We start from the raw sequence: 21,558 nt of genomic DNA, 5'->3' as shown, positions 1-21,558 counted from the left end.
GCAAATCTTTCTGAGTTCCGCTTTAATATTTAAAAATATATATTTATTTTTAGCATTTCCGCCTTTATTGCGATAGGATAGTATAGAGTAGACAAAAAGTGAAGCAGGAGAGAGAGGGATGGGATCCGGAAAGGTACACGAGGCGGGAATCAAACTCGGGTCGCCCAAAGCCCAATCATGTCGGCTCTGACGTAAATTACAATTTTAAATTGTCAAATTCACAGGTTGTTCTGTAAATATGATTACATTTTTATGGAATTATTCTGGCATTACAGCTGGCAGGTTTTTTTTTTTTGTTTTTTTTTCGCAAACCGTTTTTTTTTGTTTTTTTACAGTGAACGACACAATGTTGCTGTCAACAACGTTTAAGAGTCCTCCACACGAACAGAATAACAAGCGTGCGAAAAGAACACAATCAACCCAAATCTCATAATGACAAAGAATAATAACTCACAGTAAATGTTGATCGTTTGATGTTTAAAAAAACTGCTCCCAAACATTTCAATAAAGATTTAAAGAATTCCTGCTGTTATTCCCATAAGAAACCACAAGACAAGATCTTTGATTGGGAAGGATCATTTTTATAGATGGATGTGGCGGTTCTGTCCTCATCTGCACATTTTTATCCAAACAGAATTTTGTTTCACTACAGCAAAACCATTTTTCAGGGCAACTCTCCTGCTGGTGTGCGATTGTAGCCACAGGAATGAGCTTTAGGAGGAAATCTCCTCTCAGCCAGGGCAAACATCAAACTTTGCCCAAACAAATGGTGGCCATATCAGACTCCCATCCTGCTGTTTGTGAGATTAAGAGTCTTGTTCCACCTCATCCTGTGGTTAGCAGAGCTCTCTAAACACTCAATGTCAAAGTATTCCACAAACAATGAGTGCTCATCTAAATATACCGTAAAAAAAAACGAGACCAGACCGCAACGGAAAAGGTATGTGTGTATGTGAACGTGCATTTATTTTCAAGGCATGTATGTACATACCGCTGATGAAAATAGCGATGGGCGCTGTGGTCAGTGGAATGACGAGAGGAGAGCCAGCACACAATGAGTAGATGATTCCACCTATACTCTGCCCGATGATTGTCTTCTGGACATCTAATCAAGAGAGAGAACAGCTCAGTCTGTGCATGTGTATGTTTGTGTGGTCCTGGTATTCCCTACGTTATGGGGACCAAATGTGACCCTGGACCACAAAACCAGCCATAAGGGTCTTTTTTTTTTCTTTTTTTTTTAAATTGAGCTTTCTGCTGATGTATGGTTTGTTAGGATAGGACAATATTTGGCCGAGATACAACTATTTGAAAATCTGGAATCTGAGGGTGCAAAAAAATCTAAATATTGAGAAAATAGCCTTTAAAGTTGTCAAAATGAAGTCCTTAGCAATGCATATCCACTCACAAAAAAACATTTTTGATATATTTATGGTAGGGAATTTACAAAATATCTTCATGGAACATGATCTTTACTTAATATCCTAATGATTTTTGGTCCCCATGTGGAAACAAGCTTATAAATCATACAGAATTTGAAAATCTAAAATAGCAGAAAGTTTTCTGTGATTGTAGGTTTAGTGTAGGGGGACGGAATGTACTGTTTGTACAGTATAAAAACCATTACGTCTATAGAATGTCCACATAAAACATGGAAACCCAACGTGTGTGTGAAGAGTGTGTGTGTGTGTGTGTGTGTGTGTGTGTGTGTGTGTGTGTGTGTGTGTGTGTGTGTGTGTGTGTGTGTGTGTGTGTGTGTGTGTGTGTGTGTGTGTGTGTGTGTGAGAGAGAGAGAGAGAGAGAGTGATCACCAATCTCGCCCCGGGTGCTCTCGTCATTGAGCGAGCCAAAAGCAATGGCAGGAAGCAGCACAGCAATGTAGAGAAAGATGGATGTCGTCATGAACTTGACAAGGGCTTTGTTATTACCCACTAATCCTGAAACACACACATTTATATCAAATAAAATAAACACATAATATGAAAATATTACAGCTGTCAAAGTTAACCTGTGAGATTAATAAGTTTAATGGCATGTCATTTATTTAACGCAGTTAGTTTAGTTCAGATCATTTTCATTCAGTTATGTCTGACTTTTCAAATCAGACTCTTGTTGGTGAATAAAATATGAAGGAAGACCTGTAGCCGCATGGAGTCATTTGCAGTTTTTGGATTGCAGAGATTTCACTAAAGCTCAAATATCAGCTCCAAATAACACAAATATAATCATAAAACCCATATACTATAATAAATCTGTATTATACATATTTATAGCTATTACATATAAAATAAATATAATTAGAGCTATACTCACCTGACACAAAGTGCTTGGGGTTGGTAAGGTTTTTTGAAATCTCTTATGCTAACCAAGGTTACATATGTAAGGTTAAAAATACAGTAAAAACAGTAATATTGTGAAATATTATTACTATTTTTTTTATTATTATTAAAATGTAATTATTAATGTGATGGTAAAGCTGATTATTCAGCACCCAATGTCACATGATCCTTTAGAAATCCTTCTAATATGCTGATTTGGTGCTCATTTCTTCTTTTTATCAATGTTGAAAACAGTTAAACAGAAAGCTTAATATTTTTTTGTAGAAACCATGATACATTTTTTTTTAGGATTCTTTAAGGAATACAAAGTTCAAAAGAAGAGCATTTATTTGAAATAGAAATCTTATAAATCTCTTTACTTTTTCTTTGATCAATTTAATGCATCCTTGCTGAATAAATCTATTAGTCTAGTTTATACAACAATAACTAAAAATATTCTAATTTATATAACTGAACTGATTCATTAAAATTAATAAGGCTTCTAAATGCAATATGAGAAATAGAGAGGATAGTTTAGAATAGCGTCTTTGATTTACTCAGATTGCTTGGCTGTATGGTATATCTTTGTGTGTAATATAATGTTACAAACCCAGCAATGTCATGCATTTCATGCTTGTTAGTGTATAAGCTCTTCTGAAATCAGCTGAACTACTGTTTAATTTAGCTAAGGACGTTAATAAGACCACTAGAGGACCATATATCCTTTTAAAAAATATTGAAAAACCTTTCATTTTAAAAGTCTTATTTGTAAGTTTATGCTTGACACACCATCAGTGAAGTCAGACGGGTAGAGAGGCAGTCGGCGACACAGATCCTCATAGATTCCTCTGCCCACTCTGAAAAAATCTCTACACTACACAGATACAGAGAGAGAAAGAGAAAAAGAGTGAGGATTACTCTCTCACACACGTACATATAATGACATATATAAACGTCAAAACATTTAAATACATTTACTGCAATACTGCAGCAGGAGAGACACAGGATTAAAGCGCACACACACAAACACCAATTAAACATCATACACACCAAATCCTGCTGAATCACATCAAATACACACACAAAAGCACATACACACAATGCTTTACACTGCAAGGGAAAAGATACTGTGTTAAAGCAGGCAAACACACACTCTCTCTTACTTAAATCCCCACAAACACACACACACAGAAGCTCAGTGTAATCGCACTCACACAGGGCCCCCTGCACAGCAGAGAGAGAGACACAAGATGAGAGAACACAGATTCTGCAGACTAGAGAGAGAGACAGCCCAGTGTTAGAACAGCATTAGTACAATGTAAAAAGCATTACAACTACATCAGCAAAGCACAGTCAAGAGACCTGTTACATTACTCTAAACATCCATTAAGGTAGCATCAGAAAACATCTGACACATGTGCATTTCAGAAAAATGAATTATACTGGCTTAAGCACTTTCAGAAATAAAAAGCCCCCATAAAAGGTGTACACTTTTGTAATTGTGATGTTGTGTGAGCACTGGTTTTTGAAAACATGTATCCTGTATATTATCTTCAGCAACATTAGGAATCTAAAGTCTTGCAAATTGATTATATCGTTGGCTGAATACAAACAAAAATATACAGCACAACCAATGTGTTTCTGTTGTAAACCAGTTCATAAACCAGACTCCAAAAAAAAAACAAAAAAAAAAAACTTGATGTTTCTTCACTTCACAATAACTTTGTTAATACATTAGTTAATACATTAAATATCATAAACTAACAATGAATGCGTTTTCACAGCATTTTAAATCATAATAGTCAGTCAATATATTAGTTAATGTTAATTTATGCAATGCCATTAAAAGTTTGAAGTCACTAAGATGCTTCTTATACTCACAAAGGCTGCATTTATTTAATTAAAAAATGCAGTAAAAACAGTAATATTATAACATAACATATAATATTTATATTGTTTTCTATTTTATTGGATTTTTAAAAAAAGAACAGCATTTATTTAAAAATAGAAATCTTTCGTAACATGCTTTTACTGTTTAACGTGTCCTTGCAGAATAAAAGTATTATACTTTACAGTAAGATTTCATAACTTAAATATTTTAGTTAACATGAACTAAGAATTAACAATACTTCAACAGCATTTATTAATCTTAGTAATATTTACTTATACATTATTAAAATCAAAAGTTGTATTTGTTAACATTAGTTAATGCACTGTGAACTAACATGAACAAACTATGAACGATTGTATTTTTATTAACTAACATTAACAAATGAATAAATACTGTAACAAATCTAACGCTCACTGTTAGTTCATGTTAGTTAATACATTAACTAATGTTAAAAAATTAACTTTATTGTAAAGTGTTACCAATTATTTTTTTAAAATCATACTGACCCCAAACTTTTGAATGGTACTGTTTAACTATTGCTTATTGTTAATTCATGTTTGTTCAAAATACAATTTACTTGAAATCTTAAAATGTATTAGTACAATTCAAAATTTAAATGAATTCATTTTAGTTCATGATACCTAATTTATAAACTAATTATGGAAGCTTGTTTCCGGTACAAAATCAAAAAATTAAAACTTTTTTTCTCAGAATTGAATTTATATCTCACAATTCTGACTTTATGGGTCGTATTTTAACGATCTAAGCACATGGTCTGAAGCGCACGGTGCAAGTGCACTTAGGGCATGTCCAAATCCACTTTTCTAGTTTGCTAGGGTTGTCCTTTTCTCTTAATGAGTAATAGGAGTGTTTTGGGTTAAATAAACCAATCAAAGTCTCATCTCCCATTCCCTTTAAAAGCCAGTTGCATTCACGCTATGGTGGAATTTGCTATTTACAAGAGGAAAAACTGTACACATGCCTATAGGCGCATATTACTAACATATTACTAACACGCTCTTTAAATAACAAAACAAATATTGCGGCATTGACTTTACACCAGGTTTCAGTTGCCTCAAAATAGCAACGTGCCTACAATGCGCCTGAACACACCTTTTTTCCAGATCAGCACACCCATGTGCACACAAATAGGCATGAGTGCATTTGTTAATTAAACAATGTGGCGTAGGACGTGAAAATGATAACTGCATCGGGCTGAAACTAGCAAAAAACACTTGAGTCGTGCCTGGTGCCGCATTGCATCGGGTGTATGATAGGGCCCTATAACTCGCAATTCTGAGAAAAAAGTCAGAATTGAGATAAAAAGTCACAATTACCTTTTTTATTTTAATTGAAACAGAAAAATTGTAAAATACTACAGGATTTGTTTTGTTTAGTTTGGACCAATTACGGCAAGGTAGGAAGCGGTGTGTATGTGTGTGCGTGTCCTTGTGCCCAGTCACAAATATACAGTCTTGTTGAATTAATCAAATTTAATAGGCTTTGCAGGTCAGGATTTAGCGATGGAGCAGTTTGTCCGTCTCACATTAATGACCTACATTAGCCTCCTTTTGGCAGACAAGCTCATTTTCTGTCAGTCTGAGTGAACCTGTCTCAGGATATGTTTAAATAAGTCGTACAGCTTTAAGTGTTCATTACCGAGCTGCACTCATTCATCATGACAGCATGTGTCTGAAACAGAAAAAGAGAGGGACCTTTCCTGGGCATTTGCCAGAGATGAATAGCTTTTAGTGTGCATACGCACAAGTGATCATGCACACACACACACATACACACAAAGTAATGATCCTCTCCACCTGGTTACCATTCCTCAGATGTGTGATGGAGTGAAAAACGCAAAAACAAAAAACAAAAACACAACTATTTGGGCCTCCGCTGTTGTCTTTACAGAGAAGAAAACAGAGGGCTTTTACAGCCGGCTAACCTCAGCCAGGGTGGTCTAATGCTCACATATGCCGAATCGGACTTTGTGTGTGTGCGTCAAGCCAGAGTAACAAACAAGATAAATTCTCATTAGCTGCTACATGCTTAGTAGAACTTAATCACTGGAGTGTAAGTCAAACAGCAAAGGGCGAAGAGAGAAAGAGAGAGCGACGGATAAAGACCGAAGAGAGAAAAGATGAAAGCAATGGCAAATGTTACAATTGAACCTTAAGCATCACCTTCAGTGGTTTTTGACTGTGCGGGTCTGTCTCTTCGCCCTCCACAGCCGTGGTTTTACGCTTGGCAGCGGTCAGGTGGTACCTCTGGATGACCAGCGCCTCTTTGAACTCCTCTTGAGTTTTACTCTCTAGCAGCTTCTGTCTGAAAGAGATGTCTGAGAACATGCTGGCGAACGTCCTGCCCAGCTCCATCGCCGTCTTAGTGCTTTTCTGAGAAATACAGAGATCAAACACTCAGGATATGTTTAAATAAGTCGTATTACATGGAGTGTTACATTTGATGATCATTAATCAATTATAGCTGCATGACACAACGAAAGCAAATAGAACCCATTATAATCAGTGATGCTGTCTACACTGAATGCGACAGTAAACTGATCTGTTTTATTTCTGACGTACTCCAAGCTTTCATGCTACTAATGATAGGAATAACAAATGGATTTGCAACAGTCGCTTTGTCGCGTCTACTATGCAGTAGAACCTTAAGTCGTGTTTAGACTACACAATATCTTTGTCAGTTATGATAGTCACTGTGTCAGATTATGTGATTTTTGTCGTGTCGTGGACAAGAAACGTGTCAGACTACACGTTGCTATGTGACCATTCATCGCTTGCCGTTGTGCATGCTGTCATCGAGAATGTGGGACTATCAACTGACAAAAGGTGCCGTTGTCATGAAAAATTGTTGTTATCGTGATGCCTTGACTAATTATAACCTATTTCACTATTGTATTGTGTATTACATTAAGTGCACAAACAACATGCTTGAAATCTAAAAGTATAAAAATGCCTATGCATTGCATAATAAATCAAACTGGAAACAGATATTGGAAGCAAAAAACAGACCTAATATAATATAAGCTAAGCTAGCAGGCTAATCGGGTAGATGTATGCTATGTTAGTACGTAAACTAAAAAACAGTAAGAACGTGAAATGCTTGATTTCACAACCTATAGCTTCAGTTATATACTAGAATATGAACCATGTAATTAAGAAGACATTAATGGTCATTATAATGCATTCTAAATGATATAAATTTTGCAGGAACTATAATCAGGCACTAAAAATACTACCCATTAAAAACCCGTTGAACAACTGGGATCACTCAGGGTCATAAAGGAGACCCTGATTCCTGGGGGGACGCGATTTCTCACGCAAACAAGGGCTAGTAAACGCCATGTTTTGCTCTCTTTTTGTCAAAAAAGCCCCCAAAAAGAAAGAAAACCTGAGAGTGGACACATATCTGGATTGCATGAAGATATGATATAAGACAATATTGACTGTCAAAGAGAAGTGAGGTAAAATATTGTTTTTACTTCACTCCTTATTAATTTATTAACTCTTTTTTCAGTAGTCCCTTGAGGAAACGTAAATGCAGAAGAATTGTTGGCAAACTTTCACATTGTGAAATTCCACATGGCAGGAATGATCCCATTGTCTCTCTTTTGTTTCGGCGTGTTTGAAAGCAAGTGCAAAGGCGCTTCTGTGTTCCTATTGGCCAGTGTCAAACATGTGACGGAACTCATCGTTGACGGCTGAATAAAATAGAACATGCTAACATGTTGTGACTTAATGAAGCTTTGCAGACGCGGCATTGGTTGTTGTCCACTATGACACAATTCATGAGATGAAAAAATCGAATCTTGCGTCCCTACGCCCATTATTGTTTACGAATCCCCACGACATCCTACGTCAAGCAGATTGCGGCAAAATCATGTAGTCTGAAACAGGAATTAAAGCGTTCTGTCAGGTGCTTCATACAGTAGCGGCCAAAAGTGATGGAGGGGATATTTGCTTTTAATGAGTTAAATGATGTCATTGCATTATCACAAATTGACTCCAAGAACAATTATGTAATATGCTTATAAAATCTTAAACAAATTTTTAATAATATTTGAATAAAGGGTGAAGATGTAAATTTTCCAAGGCCAGACATCATTTTAGCCACTACTCTATATAGAACCTTTTAGGGGTTCTCATCATGGGATCATTTTATGGATTTAGTTTGAATTCATTAATTTTATTTTAATAAATTTTTTTTATTTTATTAAATTTTATGAATTAAACAGATCATAAACATATTTTATTACCAGAAAAAAATTAAACAACTCATTAAATATGAAAGTATTGATACATTTCTCCTTTTATAGAACCTTTTTGGCATAAAGTCTGCTTTAAAAATGAATCATGAACCCCAGGGTTCTATATAGAATCTTTTCTTCTAAGAGGGAATATATTCATGGAAATATTCAATGTACCAACCCGGAAATCATCTAATCTGCTAATACAAGAGAAATGAGAACATGCACGCTAGCCCAGTTCTCTGGATTTGTGATTTTTGCTTTATCATCTTATGAATTGAGTCCATTTGGTATTTAAGTTACATAACATTTGTCTATTATTTTAAAACACATGGCAAGAAAAGAGGATGTATCTACACGTGCCAGCATGACAATCTAGCTTTTAATGTAATGAGAAGATGCATTTTTTGTGTGTGTGCACGCATACAATTTTATTGTTTGTGAGAAAAGCACAAGATTACAAAGCAAAAAAGATTGCTATATTGCCTGGTGAACTACAGAGGACAGAAATAGATGAGTGCAGGCAAGAACACAAGGAGAGAGAAAGAGAGAGAGAGTGATTAGATGTAAACAGATGTAAACACATACACACAAACACACAGATTTATGATGTAAACACAGACACAAAGAGATACACAAAATGGTCTTGGAGTGAGCCGGGGGCCCCAAAGTCTTTACAGGGAGACTGCAAGGGGAACAAGAAATGCAGGACCAGGACTTTAAGACTTTAATACATTATAGTAATATTGTGTCTGAACCTGCCATGAATAAGATCTTGTTAATATCTCAGTTGTTTCTCATAAATAGCAAACAGTTTAAACAAAGAGCAAATGGACACACTTGCTTTTTGATGCCAAGGACCACTAAAATATGATGCAGTCCAATCTGATAGTTCTCAGAAAATGAACTGTAACTTAGTGAATACTAATGACAAAAAAATTACACTTATGTCTAAAAAAACGTTAAGATGTCAGGTTTTAAATCATGTAAGTCAAATCGAAAACAAACCTTCTGTGTTTATGTAATCTGTATATAAAGAGAGCCATGTCAGAAATCCGTGATTCAGCTCATTATCTGCTAATGCGGCCACGCCCACAGAGCCAGCGCTATTCGGACGCAAATTCAGTCAATACATGCATTCATCATCTCAATCGTGTATTTATTTTCTTGAAAAGTGTTTATTTGGATGTTAAAGCAATGGTTAGCGATCTCTAGAAGACATGCAGTTAGTTCCTGTTTTTGTTTTCTTCTATAGATGAATTTTAGATGAGTTTTTGTTTCTTTAGCGCCCTCCGGCTGCTGTATGAATTGGAAACTCCATTCATGGAATAGCCTCTTCTTATTTTAGATGAATTTGTGGACTAAAATGCACAGAGCGTCCTCCGACTTCAAGGATGAATTGAAAACACCAGCGCTCATAGTAATGACAATGAATATTAAATTAATATAACTCCTCTGTATAGAAAATTGACATAAGCATATGAGAATCCAATATTTCTCCAAATGTGCATGCTTTTAAACTAAAAGCCTATATTCAGACTCGTTGCATGACAGAAATACATTATATTTTAAAGTATAATAAAAAACCATTACTTTATATTGTAATAATATTTTTCTGTATGTTTCATGTATCATAATGAGGTTGAGACATCACAGAAGGTTTTTTTTTCACAGCCTACCTGACTGAAAGTGAAAGACAAAAATGAGCACAAATACAACAAAGCTATTTCTTTAAAATGAATGTCCATAATGTGCAAATGAATTGTCTTCAGTATGTGTGTATGTGTGTGTGTGTGTGCATTTATGTATGATTATATTACCATCTTTGAAGGTGCCAGAATGAGGATAACATAGCGGACTTCTGCACAGTTTTCCCCCCAGTTCTGTGGACGATCCAGGCGTGAGATACACACGTGCCGCCTCTGCAGGTTCTTCACATTACAGCTGTCACAAAAGAGTTCATAAATCAGCATAAATCCTCTTTACGATTTACACAGTGCTTTAATGTACCTGGCACAGTATCAGATTAATTCAATATGTAACAGGAGTACAGCAAACACATTAACAAATCCATTGGTTGAGGTCTAATGGGATTACAGAAAGCTCTTGAACAGGGGTGTCAAGGTAATGTTTGGTTGTGGGCCGGTTGGGAAAAAGGCACTTCCTGTTCTCTTTCAGGTTTATAAAGTTACAAAAGTGTGCACCTTTTGTTTCAGGCTTGCTGCCACCTATTATGATATTAATATCAATACAGTTAACTATATTAAAAGAGAAAAGATAAAAGCACTCAATGCACTTGACTCTGTAATTTTATATACAATAAGTAGCATTAATAAATCAAGTCAAATATTACCATAAAAGAGGTGAAAACATGTGAAAGCTGTTGTGCCAGGGACTTTGGTAACCTTGTGGCCTTAAGCATTAAGCACACAAAGTGTTCAGTTTTATTTGCTATAAATGTAAAGTCACTGAGCTGCTCTGGGTCATCAAACATTGCCACTTGTTTCCCTTTCTTGTCCATAAAACTGTCTGCACATAATTCAAGAAAATCTTCTGTTCACTAGGCTAGTGTGGGACATTGCAAATTTTTTATTGTATTTACCACACCGTGGGTCTTTGTTCTGACCCCAGAGAGGGCCTGTTCACACCAAGAATGATAAATAAGATAACGATAAAGATATATTTTTAAAAATGGCTCTAAATATAAAAGAATAGCACTGTAAATAGAGAAACAATATCGTTGGGATCCCTTTCAGATCGATTTTTTTTTTCCTGCTGTTGAACGATAAAACACTGACAGCCAATCAGAATCTGTTGTAATGTATTCGCTCGTGCATTTAAAATGGCAGACAACATTGCAGAGAAGTTAATCGCTGAGATCCAGAAAAAGCCACCACTGTTTAACAAGTCAAACCCCCTTTTCAAGGATACTTTAAAGATAATGGATATATGGAAAACAATCGGTCATACCCCCAGAATAAATGGTAAGAAGTATTAACGATGAGATCATTATGCCAGGCTAGCAAACAGTGTAACATAAAATTACCTCAGATATCCAGCGCTAGTTTCGACAACTTTGTCTTGCTTCCTTTGAAGTTGCAGCGAAAAAGACTAGGTGTTGTTTTTATTCCTCTATATTGATGTCGTCAGCTAAATTCACTCTTACATTAGATCGATTACACTAGCTATTCACTCAAAACATAGCATGCTGAGGACATCTGCTGGTTAAAGCCGTGTCAATGCAACAAGAACAGTGAAAACATGTTATACACACTTTAAAACTGCAGCGCGTGCTCCTAGAATAAACAGACCATTATCGTTTGTTGGTGTGGATGCAAATATAGTTATCCTTATAGTTATCTTTATAGTTATCGTTCTTGGTGTGAACGGGCCTTTAAGGGATAGTTCACCCAAAAATGAAAATTTGATGTCTATCTGCTTACCCCCAGCGCATCCAAGATGTAGGTGACTTTGTTTCTTCAGTAGAACACAAATTATGATTTTTAACACCAACCGTTGCCATCTGTCAGTCAAATAATGCGAGTGTATGGGAACTTCTACTATAAGAGTAAATAAAACTTGCATAAGACAAGTCCAAATTAAACCCTGCGGCTCGTGACAACACACTGATGTCCTAAGACACGAAACGATCGGTTTGTGTGAGAAACCGAACAGTATTTATATAATTTTTTAACTCTAATACACCACTATGTCCAACTGCATTCAGCATTCGCTTAGTGAGGTCTGATCGCGCTCTGACAATGACAGTGATGTCTCGCGCATATACTTCAATGAGTGCTAGACATCACTTCCGCTGTCAGAGCGCGATCAGACCTTACTAAGCGAATGCTGAACGCGGTTGGACATAGTGGTGTATTAGAGGTAATAAAATTATATAAATACTGTTCGGTTTCTCACACAAACCGATCGTTTCGTGTCTTAGGACATCAGTGTGTCGTCACGAGCCGCAGGGTTTAATTTGGACTTGTCTATGCAAGTTTTATTTACTCTTATAGTAGAAGTTCCCATCCACTCGCATTATTTGGCTGACAGACGGCAACGGTTGGAGTTAAAAATCATCATTTGTGTTCTACTAAAGAAACAAAGTCACCTACATCTTGGATGCGCTGGGGGTAAGCAGATAAACATCAAATTTTCATTTTTGGGTGAACTGTCCCTTTAAGAGTTTTCACTGAATTATGATCTCTGGATTTATGACCTCATGTGAATTAACAAAGTTAATTATAATAAAATAAATTAGAGTGTAAAAAGTAAACATATTTAGCTTGCTGTCAATTGAGGATAATATTTGAATTGACACCCAACCAACCCCCACGCCCTCCTCATCATAATTAACAGTCAATAATTAATTACAATATAAAATGTTAGATAGATAGATCTATCTATCCATCCATATCCTAAACCAACAAATGAGTAAATACACAAATGATCATCTAGGAATTGACAATATTAACACCAGATTACAGAGTAGACCAAAAAAGTACAATGCAAAAACCAGTAAAAGTAGAGAAAGAAAAATATTTCTACAATGTGCAAAGTGCTTTTTATGGGTCATCTGATTATGTTCTTTAAAATGCACAAAGTGCACTTGACTACACCATGTTTCTGGATACGAGCCCGGTTAAAATGCTGTTCTCCTTCATTTTGTCATAATTGAATGAATCACTGCTGCCATTATCACTAGAAAATCTGCATAAGCATGTGTTTTATATAAAATTAAGTTTACCACTTGCTTTAAGTAAGTAGTAGCAGTAGTAGAATTCAATAATACACCTTATTTGCATATAAAGAAAAGACAAAGTCTTAATTTAAATGTGGTGCAACACTACACTAGCACATACAACAGCTGGTTAAATTTGTCAGGGAGTGGTTTGTGAAATATCGCACTGTCTAAAATGCTGCAGCAGCCTAAAGAGAATAACACTCGTTAGTTTGCACACTGATGTTGGCTGCTGCCTGACACTGTTACAGTTTGGAGGATGTTGATAAAAGTTTTGGCAGCTATTAAGCAAAAGTGTTGAGAAAGAAAAAGTGTTGGCGGATCTTGAGAACTCTGAGAGGAAGCAGATGAATCATCAGAACCTAATCATGACCTGCAGATGTCTTTTAGATAAGGTTTGTTGGGGATCAATTTATTTTGATATATGACTCAATAGCAGGTAGCAGTTTCTGACAGATGGGAATCCTAAAGACATCAATGTACGGTTTGCTCAAGAGCTGCATTCATCTTGTCAAATTACAAGAGTTACTTTTGTACAAGAGTTGGCCAATTAGAATTTCATAAACATAACAAAAAACATTTATTTGAATTGCTGCAACAAAGAAACATGTAAATGTCTGGAATACTATGAAACAAGAGAGACAGAGCCATCTGACACAAACTTCAAAGTGTTAAAGCTATGGATTTCACAAACATCTAAATACAAACAAAGATCACATGTCAACAACTTTGTTTGTGTGTGCCTGTGTTAGAACCAAGACAGTTTGAAACTATCTCAGCGATACTAAGTAAGGGGCTCTCAAGTAGGGCTGGGCGATATAGCTGAAAACTGTATCACAATATCAGTGTTTCATATCAGTCGATATCGATAATTATTGATATTTTTTATGACCCATTTAAAATAAAGACCAGGAGAAAAATATATTGCATTATTAAGACAGAAATGTCAACAACCATGGAAAACTCAAATAATTAAAATGTAAAGTCTAAAGTAGGGTGACCACCCGTCCCGCATTTTGCAGGACAGTTCCGAAATTAGGAGCTTTGTCCCGCATTTAATTTATGTGTGTAATTTTTTTTCATCCCTGAAATTACAATACCACAGTAAGAAATATAATAAAAACTGTGAGCATTTAAAAATCTATTTGTGCAGCCATCATATTCTAGCTGTGAAAATAACCAACCAGCGCAATCATAGAGAGAGGTTTTCCCTCTGATGAACTGAGTGGACAGGCAAAGAGCAGGCCTCATCAAAGTCGGTAAACACTACACCAGCAAGGATTTCATCTTCCATACTGGATAAGAACCTCAAAAGTTGCCCAAATCGATGATTTAAAACATGTAATCATCCATCCTGATGTTAAATATTTCCAACGAACGGCAGCGATCAAGCGCCACACACGGAATTGGTCGAGCACCTACAGAAAAACGAGATATTCTCCTTTTGTTTTAACCAACACAAAATTGCAAAATTCAGACACTTGACTTTTTTCTCACATTAATATTTTATTTAATGCGGGTTCTATGGCGTTATTATATTGAAAAATGTCGAGAGCGCATCCAATGCGCGAGCAATCTCTCCACTCACAGGCGGATTCACTTGCACAAAACTGGACGCGCGCACGCTCTCGCTCAGATATCACATCTGCGTGCTCAAACTTTTGTCCTCCTGCATGTGTAGCCGTGTATCTAGAATTGTATTCTCTCCAGGATTTAATGTTGCCATAAGCGCAACATTATAGTGTGGGCAATATTTACATAGAGTAATAGTTGTAAATTTATTTGTCTCATGTGTCCCGCAAAATCACATCTACTGTCCTACAACAGATCAATAGTCAGGTGGTCATCCTAGTCTAGAGTCACAATGAACACTTTTCCTCTTTTATTTACAATTTCCTCGCTCGCTGCGGCACTCACATATCAGTTACTGGAGTTACTGGTTACTGAAGAGAAATCCAGCAGACCAGCACAAGACAACGATATGGCGCAACTAAAATTGATACTGTTACATGATTGTCTGTTAGCGTGTCACTCCCTATGTTGCTAGGTTACCAGAGAGCGAGTGCCTTTGTTAATGCAACCAAACTTGCTTCGCAACCTCTGTTTTCTTCTAACGAAGAATAAAAAATATTGAATGTTTTATCTAACAAATTTTTTATTGATATCGATCACGTGTCTATCGCAATACATATCGTTGTCGTTTTATCGCCCAGCCCTACTCTCAAGGTCTTTTAACTTTAGCACAAATAGCATGTTACTTCTATTTACAATGTGTGTGAATAGCATCTATCACTATTTGCACAGTGTAAAAAAAAAATATTTTTGTTTTTTATTTATACTTGATGCAAAGAGGATCTACCACTATTACAAATTAAATAAAATGTTATTTTAGCAGAAATATATATATTTAATGGCAAAAAATGTATTTGAGTTGTGTCTTAAGGTAGGAACACACCAAGCCGAAGGTCACTTTTTGTTCGTCGGCCGACTAAGTTTTCTCAGTGTGTTCCGCACCGTTGGCTGAAGTTGGTCCTCGTCAGCTTTTTTTCAGCCGATTCGACATGTTGTATTGGCGTCTGAGCTCGTCGGGCCATCTCATCATTCTGATTGGCTGTTCAGCTACTGCCACCTGCTGGTATGGAAAGGCATTTCATCTCACTTGGCTGTCGGCTGTCGAGCGTGGGTTTGGTGTGTCAGGGCAACTTTGGACCCGACGTGAGCCAACCCCGCTTTCTGCTTTCGTCGCCACTAGTTCGTCGGCTTCGGCTTGGTGTGTTCCTGCCTTTAAAGGCACAATATGTAATTTTTGCCACTAGAGGTCACTTATTCAAAACAAAGGTGTAGCTTGATAATGCCATGAATGAGCATGGAATCATGGGAGTTGTAGTCTTCACCTCCACAGTCGATGGAAAGCAATCCCACGGACAGAAATTGTGTTCATGAATGAGCAAATGTATTAAAGTTTTATTAAAGTTACTGTGGTGTGAAGCAGGGCGGGCCGAGATGCCACGTGAGTCCAGCGGAGCTTTTATTATGCTTATGCTGCAGTAGTCCGTTTCCGCTCTTTTTGTTGTGTATGTGGGGTAACACAGCGTTGTTTTACATGGTTAAAACAATCATACTAAATACATTTGAGTGTGTTGAAAGTTATATTATTACATTACTCAGTGCGTTCGCTTAGTGGCTGCAATGAGACACTTGTTGCACTTTGTAGTATTCCAGATTGATATTAGAATTAAAGGTGCCATCGAATGAAAAATTGAATTTACCTTGGCATAGATGAATAACGAGAGTTCAGTACATGGAAATGACATACAGTCATGACAACAGAGTCTCAAACTCCATTGTAAATCTCATTTGTTTAAAAGACCTCCAAAGAACAGGCGAATCTCAACATAACACCGACTGTTACGCAGTTGGGATCGGGATCATCAATATGTACGCCCCCAATATTTGCATATGCCAGCTCATGTTCAAGGCATTAGACAAGGGCAGCAAGTATTAGCGCCTGGATCATCAGATTAGGTAAGCAAGCAAGAACAATAGCGAAAAATGGCAGATGGAGCAATAATAACTGACATGATCCATGATAACATCATATTTTTAGTGATATTTGTAAATTGTCTTTCTAAATGTTTCGTTAGCATGTTGCTAATGTACTGTTAAATGTGGTTAAAGTTACCATTGTTTATTACTGTATTCACGGAGACAAGAGTCGTCGCTATTTTCATTTTTAAACACTTGCAGTCTGTATAATTCATAAACACAACTTCATTCTTTATAAATCTCTCCAACAGTGTGTAATGTTAGCTTTAGCCACGGAGCACTATCAAACTCATTCAGAATCAAATGTAAACATCCAAATAAACACTGTACTTACGCGATTAGACATGTTGCATGACGAACACTTTGTAAAGATCCATTTTGAAGATTATATTAGCTGTGTGAACTTTGTTTATGCAGTGATAGAGTCGAGAGCTCGGGAGGGGGCAGAGAGCGCGCGATTTAAAGGGGCCGCAGCCTGAATCAGCGCATTTCTAATTATGCCTCAAAATAGGCAGTTAAAAAAATGTATTAAAAAAATCTATGGGGTATTTTGAGCTGCAACTTCACAGACACATTCAGGGGACACCTTAGACTTACATTACATCTTGTAAAAAAACGTTTGATGGCACCTTTAATAAAAGTTGGATGACTTGTGTTGTTAAATGACATGCAATTAATTTAAAAATATACTGTAGAATGGAAGAATCTCTCTCTGATTATGCTATGTTAACCACTTGACAAAATAGTGTTGTCTCATGGTACTCGTGGTAAACCAAGAAAACAAGCGATCAAACAATAAGACTTACTGTTTTGAGCTATATAACAATGATTAGTTGCTCACCTGTCTAATAAAACACACAATATATTAAAGTGTCTTTAGTGTTTCCATGGTTTCTACAAAAGTAAAACTGGAAATTGAGGTTAACATGGATATGACGTCTTTGACAGGCAACGAAATGACACGTCCGAGTCCTGGTTAAAACTGCTGATTTCTCTGGATTTGTTGGAAACATTTGGGATAATGGAAGTACACAAGTCAACAAAAAATATAACAATGTTCAAGTGGTTTTTGTATATTTTAATCTAAAAATCTTATATATTGTGCCTTTAATTTAAGTGTGCAAATAGTTTTTGTGGCCACTGTATATATTTAGGAAACAAGTAGTTCCTCATGTCTCTAAATCTTTTGCAGTGATCTGGACTCACATAAAGACAGTCAAACCCCTTCAAATATGAAGTGTGGAATGAAGCCCCATCTACATTGCTGGCTGTGCGATGTGACAAAATAGAATGTTCCCATTATAATCACTGTCAACATTGCAAATATGTTAGCGCTGGGTCCACTGTACAGTTTTACACAACCACGGTGTGCTTTCTGCCCACGCACTGAGATCTGGACTCCTGTGAACGCTCTCATTATAACAAATGAAGCTGTTTTGTTGCATCACTCGCTTGGGGTGTGGATGGGATACTAAAATTCAGCTATCGCAGAACTGCTACTTGCTGAGCTCTATTAATGAGTCTCTGGTATGATCTTCATTTTATTGTATTCCTCACACACTGAATGGAGGCCAATTTCATTGTCACTGAACTGCAAACAGAGTTCTCAGTAAAGAGACTTTGTGTTTATATTTGTTCTCTGGTTTTAAATGTTAATTTATGTTATTACCACACAATTATCTAAAATCATACATAAGCTAATTAACAATTACGCATAAGCAAATTACCAAAATACAAACAAATGTTTGCCTATACAATACATTTTAAGTTTTTTTTTCAACCAAGACATTTATAATATTACAAAAGATTTCTATTTCAAATAAATGCTAAAAGATTTCTATTTCAAATAAATGCTATCATTTTTTTTTAAATAAATATTTATCAGAAAATCCTAAAATTAAAAAAATAGTCTTCACAAAAATATTAAGCAGCACAACTGTTTTAAAAATACAATAAAAAAAATTTACAGACCCCAAACTTTTGAAAGGTAGTGCATGCCTCTGTGTCCTCCTACTGCAAGACCAGGATACATCTACCATCTGAAGAATTTTATAGCCCTGTGAACCTGAAACAGTGCTCGCAAGATCCTCAGGTCCATCACCTATTGACCTTTCTTCGATCAGGAAGACATGCAAGTTCATGCACACAAGAACCTCTTGCCATCATAGCAACTTTTTCCCTGAGGCCATCTGCCTCCTCATTGGCCTCAGGGAAATTATTATACTGTACATGCTCAGTATAAAGATCCAGTAGTATCGACCCAACCCTTTTCCCTTCACATATCAGATCGGAAAGGCGTTTATTTTCAATAAAAATTAAGAAAATATTTGAAAAGTGGAAATAAAGTGCCTAACGAGTGTTTAATAATAACGTAGCCTATTTATCGGGTAGGGTTAGGTGTAGGGAGGGCTTTATTGTCCCAATAAGGTGGCATACATTTAATAATTTTAATAAATATAATAATTTGCACTCTGTTATTATTGCATCCTGTTAATGTACACCAATACTGAGGTGCAAATAGTATCTGCCACTATTTATAAGTATAAATAGCATCTAACAACTATTTGCACTTATTGCAAAGAACTGCTACTTTTGTATAGAGTAAATAGAATGTATCACTATTTTCACTTATTGTAAATGGCATATTGCTAAAAAAAAAAAAAATCTGCTATTGTCACTTAGTGTAAATAGCATCTATTTCTAAGGAAATATCTATTTTCACTTGGTGCAAATAGCCCCTGCCATTGTATTATCACAATACCTCAAAATTTATCATCATTTTAAAGGGATAGTTCACCCAAAAATGAAAATTCTGTTATCATGTACTCCCCCTCAAGTTGTTCCAAACCTATATAAATGTCCATAGTATTTTTTTTCCTACTATAGTAGTCAATGGGGGTTGAGATCTGATTGGTTACAAACATTCTTCCAAATATTCAGCAGAACAAAGACATTTATGCAGGTTTGGAACAACTTGAGAGTGAGTAAATGATGATAGAGTTTTCATTTTGGGGTGAACTATAACTTAAAGTTGACTGTTTTGATAAGGTTTTATTACTTTTTTTAGCAAAAGATAAAATCTGGGGCTATTGATGCTATTGGGTTGCACCCATAGGCTGCACCCCAGTAGCCATGGGCCAAGTAACACCCATGGTCAGAAGAACTATGAAGTTCATACAGTATCCAGTGGAGCGAGACCTAGAGGGGTGTGACGTGGGCCCTCTTGGGTTGGTTGAAGACAAGGCAGGAGGACACGCCAGGGTGCCTGGGACTCAGCTAACTCCTTACAGACAGTTGACGATGAGTCAACACAACAAAGACATCTTAATTACAGAGAAGTGATACATTACTTCTAATTGATGATTCGTTGTTCAAGGACTCCGTTCCTCCCTGGAACAGAATCTCAGACACACAGTAATAATGGCAAAAGCTTCCTCTTTCAGAATGTATGTTTTGACTTGACTCACCCTTGATTTCTTTCAAGTCCTCTACCCTGTTTTGTACTAGTCTAATGTAGACAGACACCATACAGTCTCTCAGATCTCACTGGCTACCTGTTGAGGTTACACTGGACACCTAGATCTAATTCCTTTTTGCTAAAGAGAATGAGTTTGTTGTCATTTGTATTAGCACAGAAAGAAATTGAATTCATTTCATATTTATCACAACTTGACACAAATATGTCTTTAAAAAACTAGGGATGTCGATTGTTAAAAATAAGAAAGTTAAATCAAATGAAGTATATACTGATTAATGATTGCCTATATTAATATTTTTATATATCAATAGGCTATATTTTGCAAATATTTATATTTGTATTTAATTGTTTAATTTAGACAAGATTTAAAAAGATTTATTTGCTAATTGTTTAATAGAATATTATAGATTTAACATATTAATCAGAGGGCATGATTAAATGTGAACATTTCATAGTATTGTTAAATATTTATATGCACTACCCTTTTTGAGAAAAAAGTCTCTTGTTCACCAAGGCTGCAATTATTTTCAAAAATGTAAGTAAAAATAGTAAATTGTGAAATATTATTACAATTTAAACTATTTACTATTTTAATAATTTATAAAATGTGATTTATTCCTGTGATGGCAAAGCTGAGATTTCAGCATCATTGCTCCAGCCTTTAAATCAATAAATCGTTCTAATATTGATTTGCTGCTCAATAAACATTTCTTATTATTATCAATGTTGAAAACAGTTGTGCTTCTTAAAGTCGCCATGAAATCAAAATTGACTTTTTTGGCTTTTAGTATGAATATTTTAGCCTTACTCTTATCTATAAGCTAGTGTGCTCCAAAACAATGACAAAATTTGCATTTAAAAAGATATAAGTGATCAAAACTTACAGTCTCTCACCTCCGCTAATATGGATCAATGATTTTGATGACATCACCCTGCACTTCAGCTTCTCCTCAGATTTTCTGTCCAATCAAATGCTCCCTAGAATCTAAAGCATCCCACCCCCTACATTATAAATAGACACTATTCTACATGGTGAATGGCATATAGCACACTATATAGGGGATAGGCAATGATTCAGACAGTGTAAATATTCTTTCCATTGGTGCGAATGAAGTCTGGTTTCACGTTAGTGTCACGTGTACTGCTGCAGCGTGCACACAGTCTGCTCCGGTCCAGAGACACGACAGCAGAGATCATATGCGTGAGTCGGCGCAGACCACAAAACATATCAGACCCATTTGAATTCTGCACAGAATGCTATATTTTAACACAATGTGGAGGAGATTATGAGGAGAAATGGTTAGAAGGAAACTGAGGCTT

The 21,558-nt window shown here is 36.0% G+C and overlaps 1 protein-coding gene across 5 annotated transcripts in view; it reads right to left on the bottom strand.

Moving 5' to 3' along the window:
- Positions 1–21,558, bottom strand: part of slc4a11 (solute carrier family 4 member 11) — a 92,881-nt gene that overhangs the window by 18,877 nt on the left and 52,446 nt on the right. For all 5 annotated transcript variants that reach the window (XM_067385793.1, XM_067385794.1, XM_067385795.1 and 2 more), the window contains 5 exons: positions 10,294–10,417; positions 6,393–6,602; positions 3,108–3,192; positions 1,812–1,937; positions 992–1,105 (listed from right to left, as the gene is read on the bottom strand). In XM_067385793.1, coding sequence (XP_067241894.1) covers positions 992–1,105; positions 1,812–1,937; positions 3,108–3,192; positions 6,393–6,602; positions 10,294–10,417 — 659 coding nt within the window. The remainder of the gene's footprint in view (positions 1–991; positions 1,106–1,811; positions 1,938–3,107; positions 3,193–6,392; positions 6,603–10,293; positions 10,418–21,558) is intronic.

Source organism: Chanodichthys erythropterus, chromosome 5, assembly GCF_024489055.1.
Source record: "Chanodichthys erythropterus isolate Z2021 chromosome 5, ASM2448905v1, whole genome shotgun sequence".
Lineage (NCBI taxonomy): Eukaryota > Metazoa > Chordata > Actinopteri > Cypriniformes > Xenocyprididae > Chanodichthys > Chanodichthys erythropterus.
Note: the sequence above shows the minus strand (reverse complement) of the source record. Positions and strands in the feature narration are given on the sequence as shown.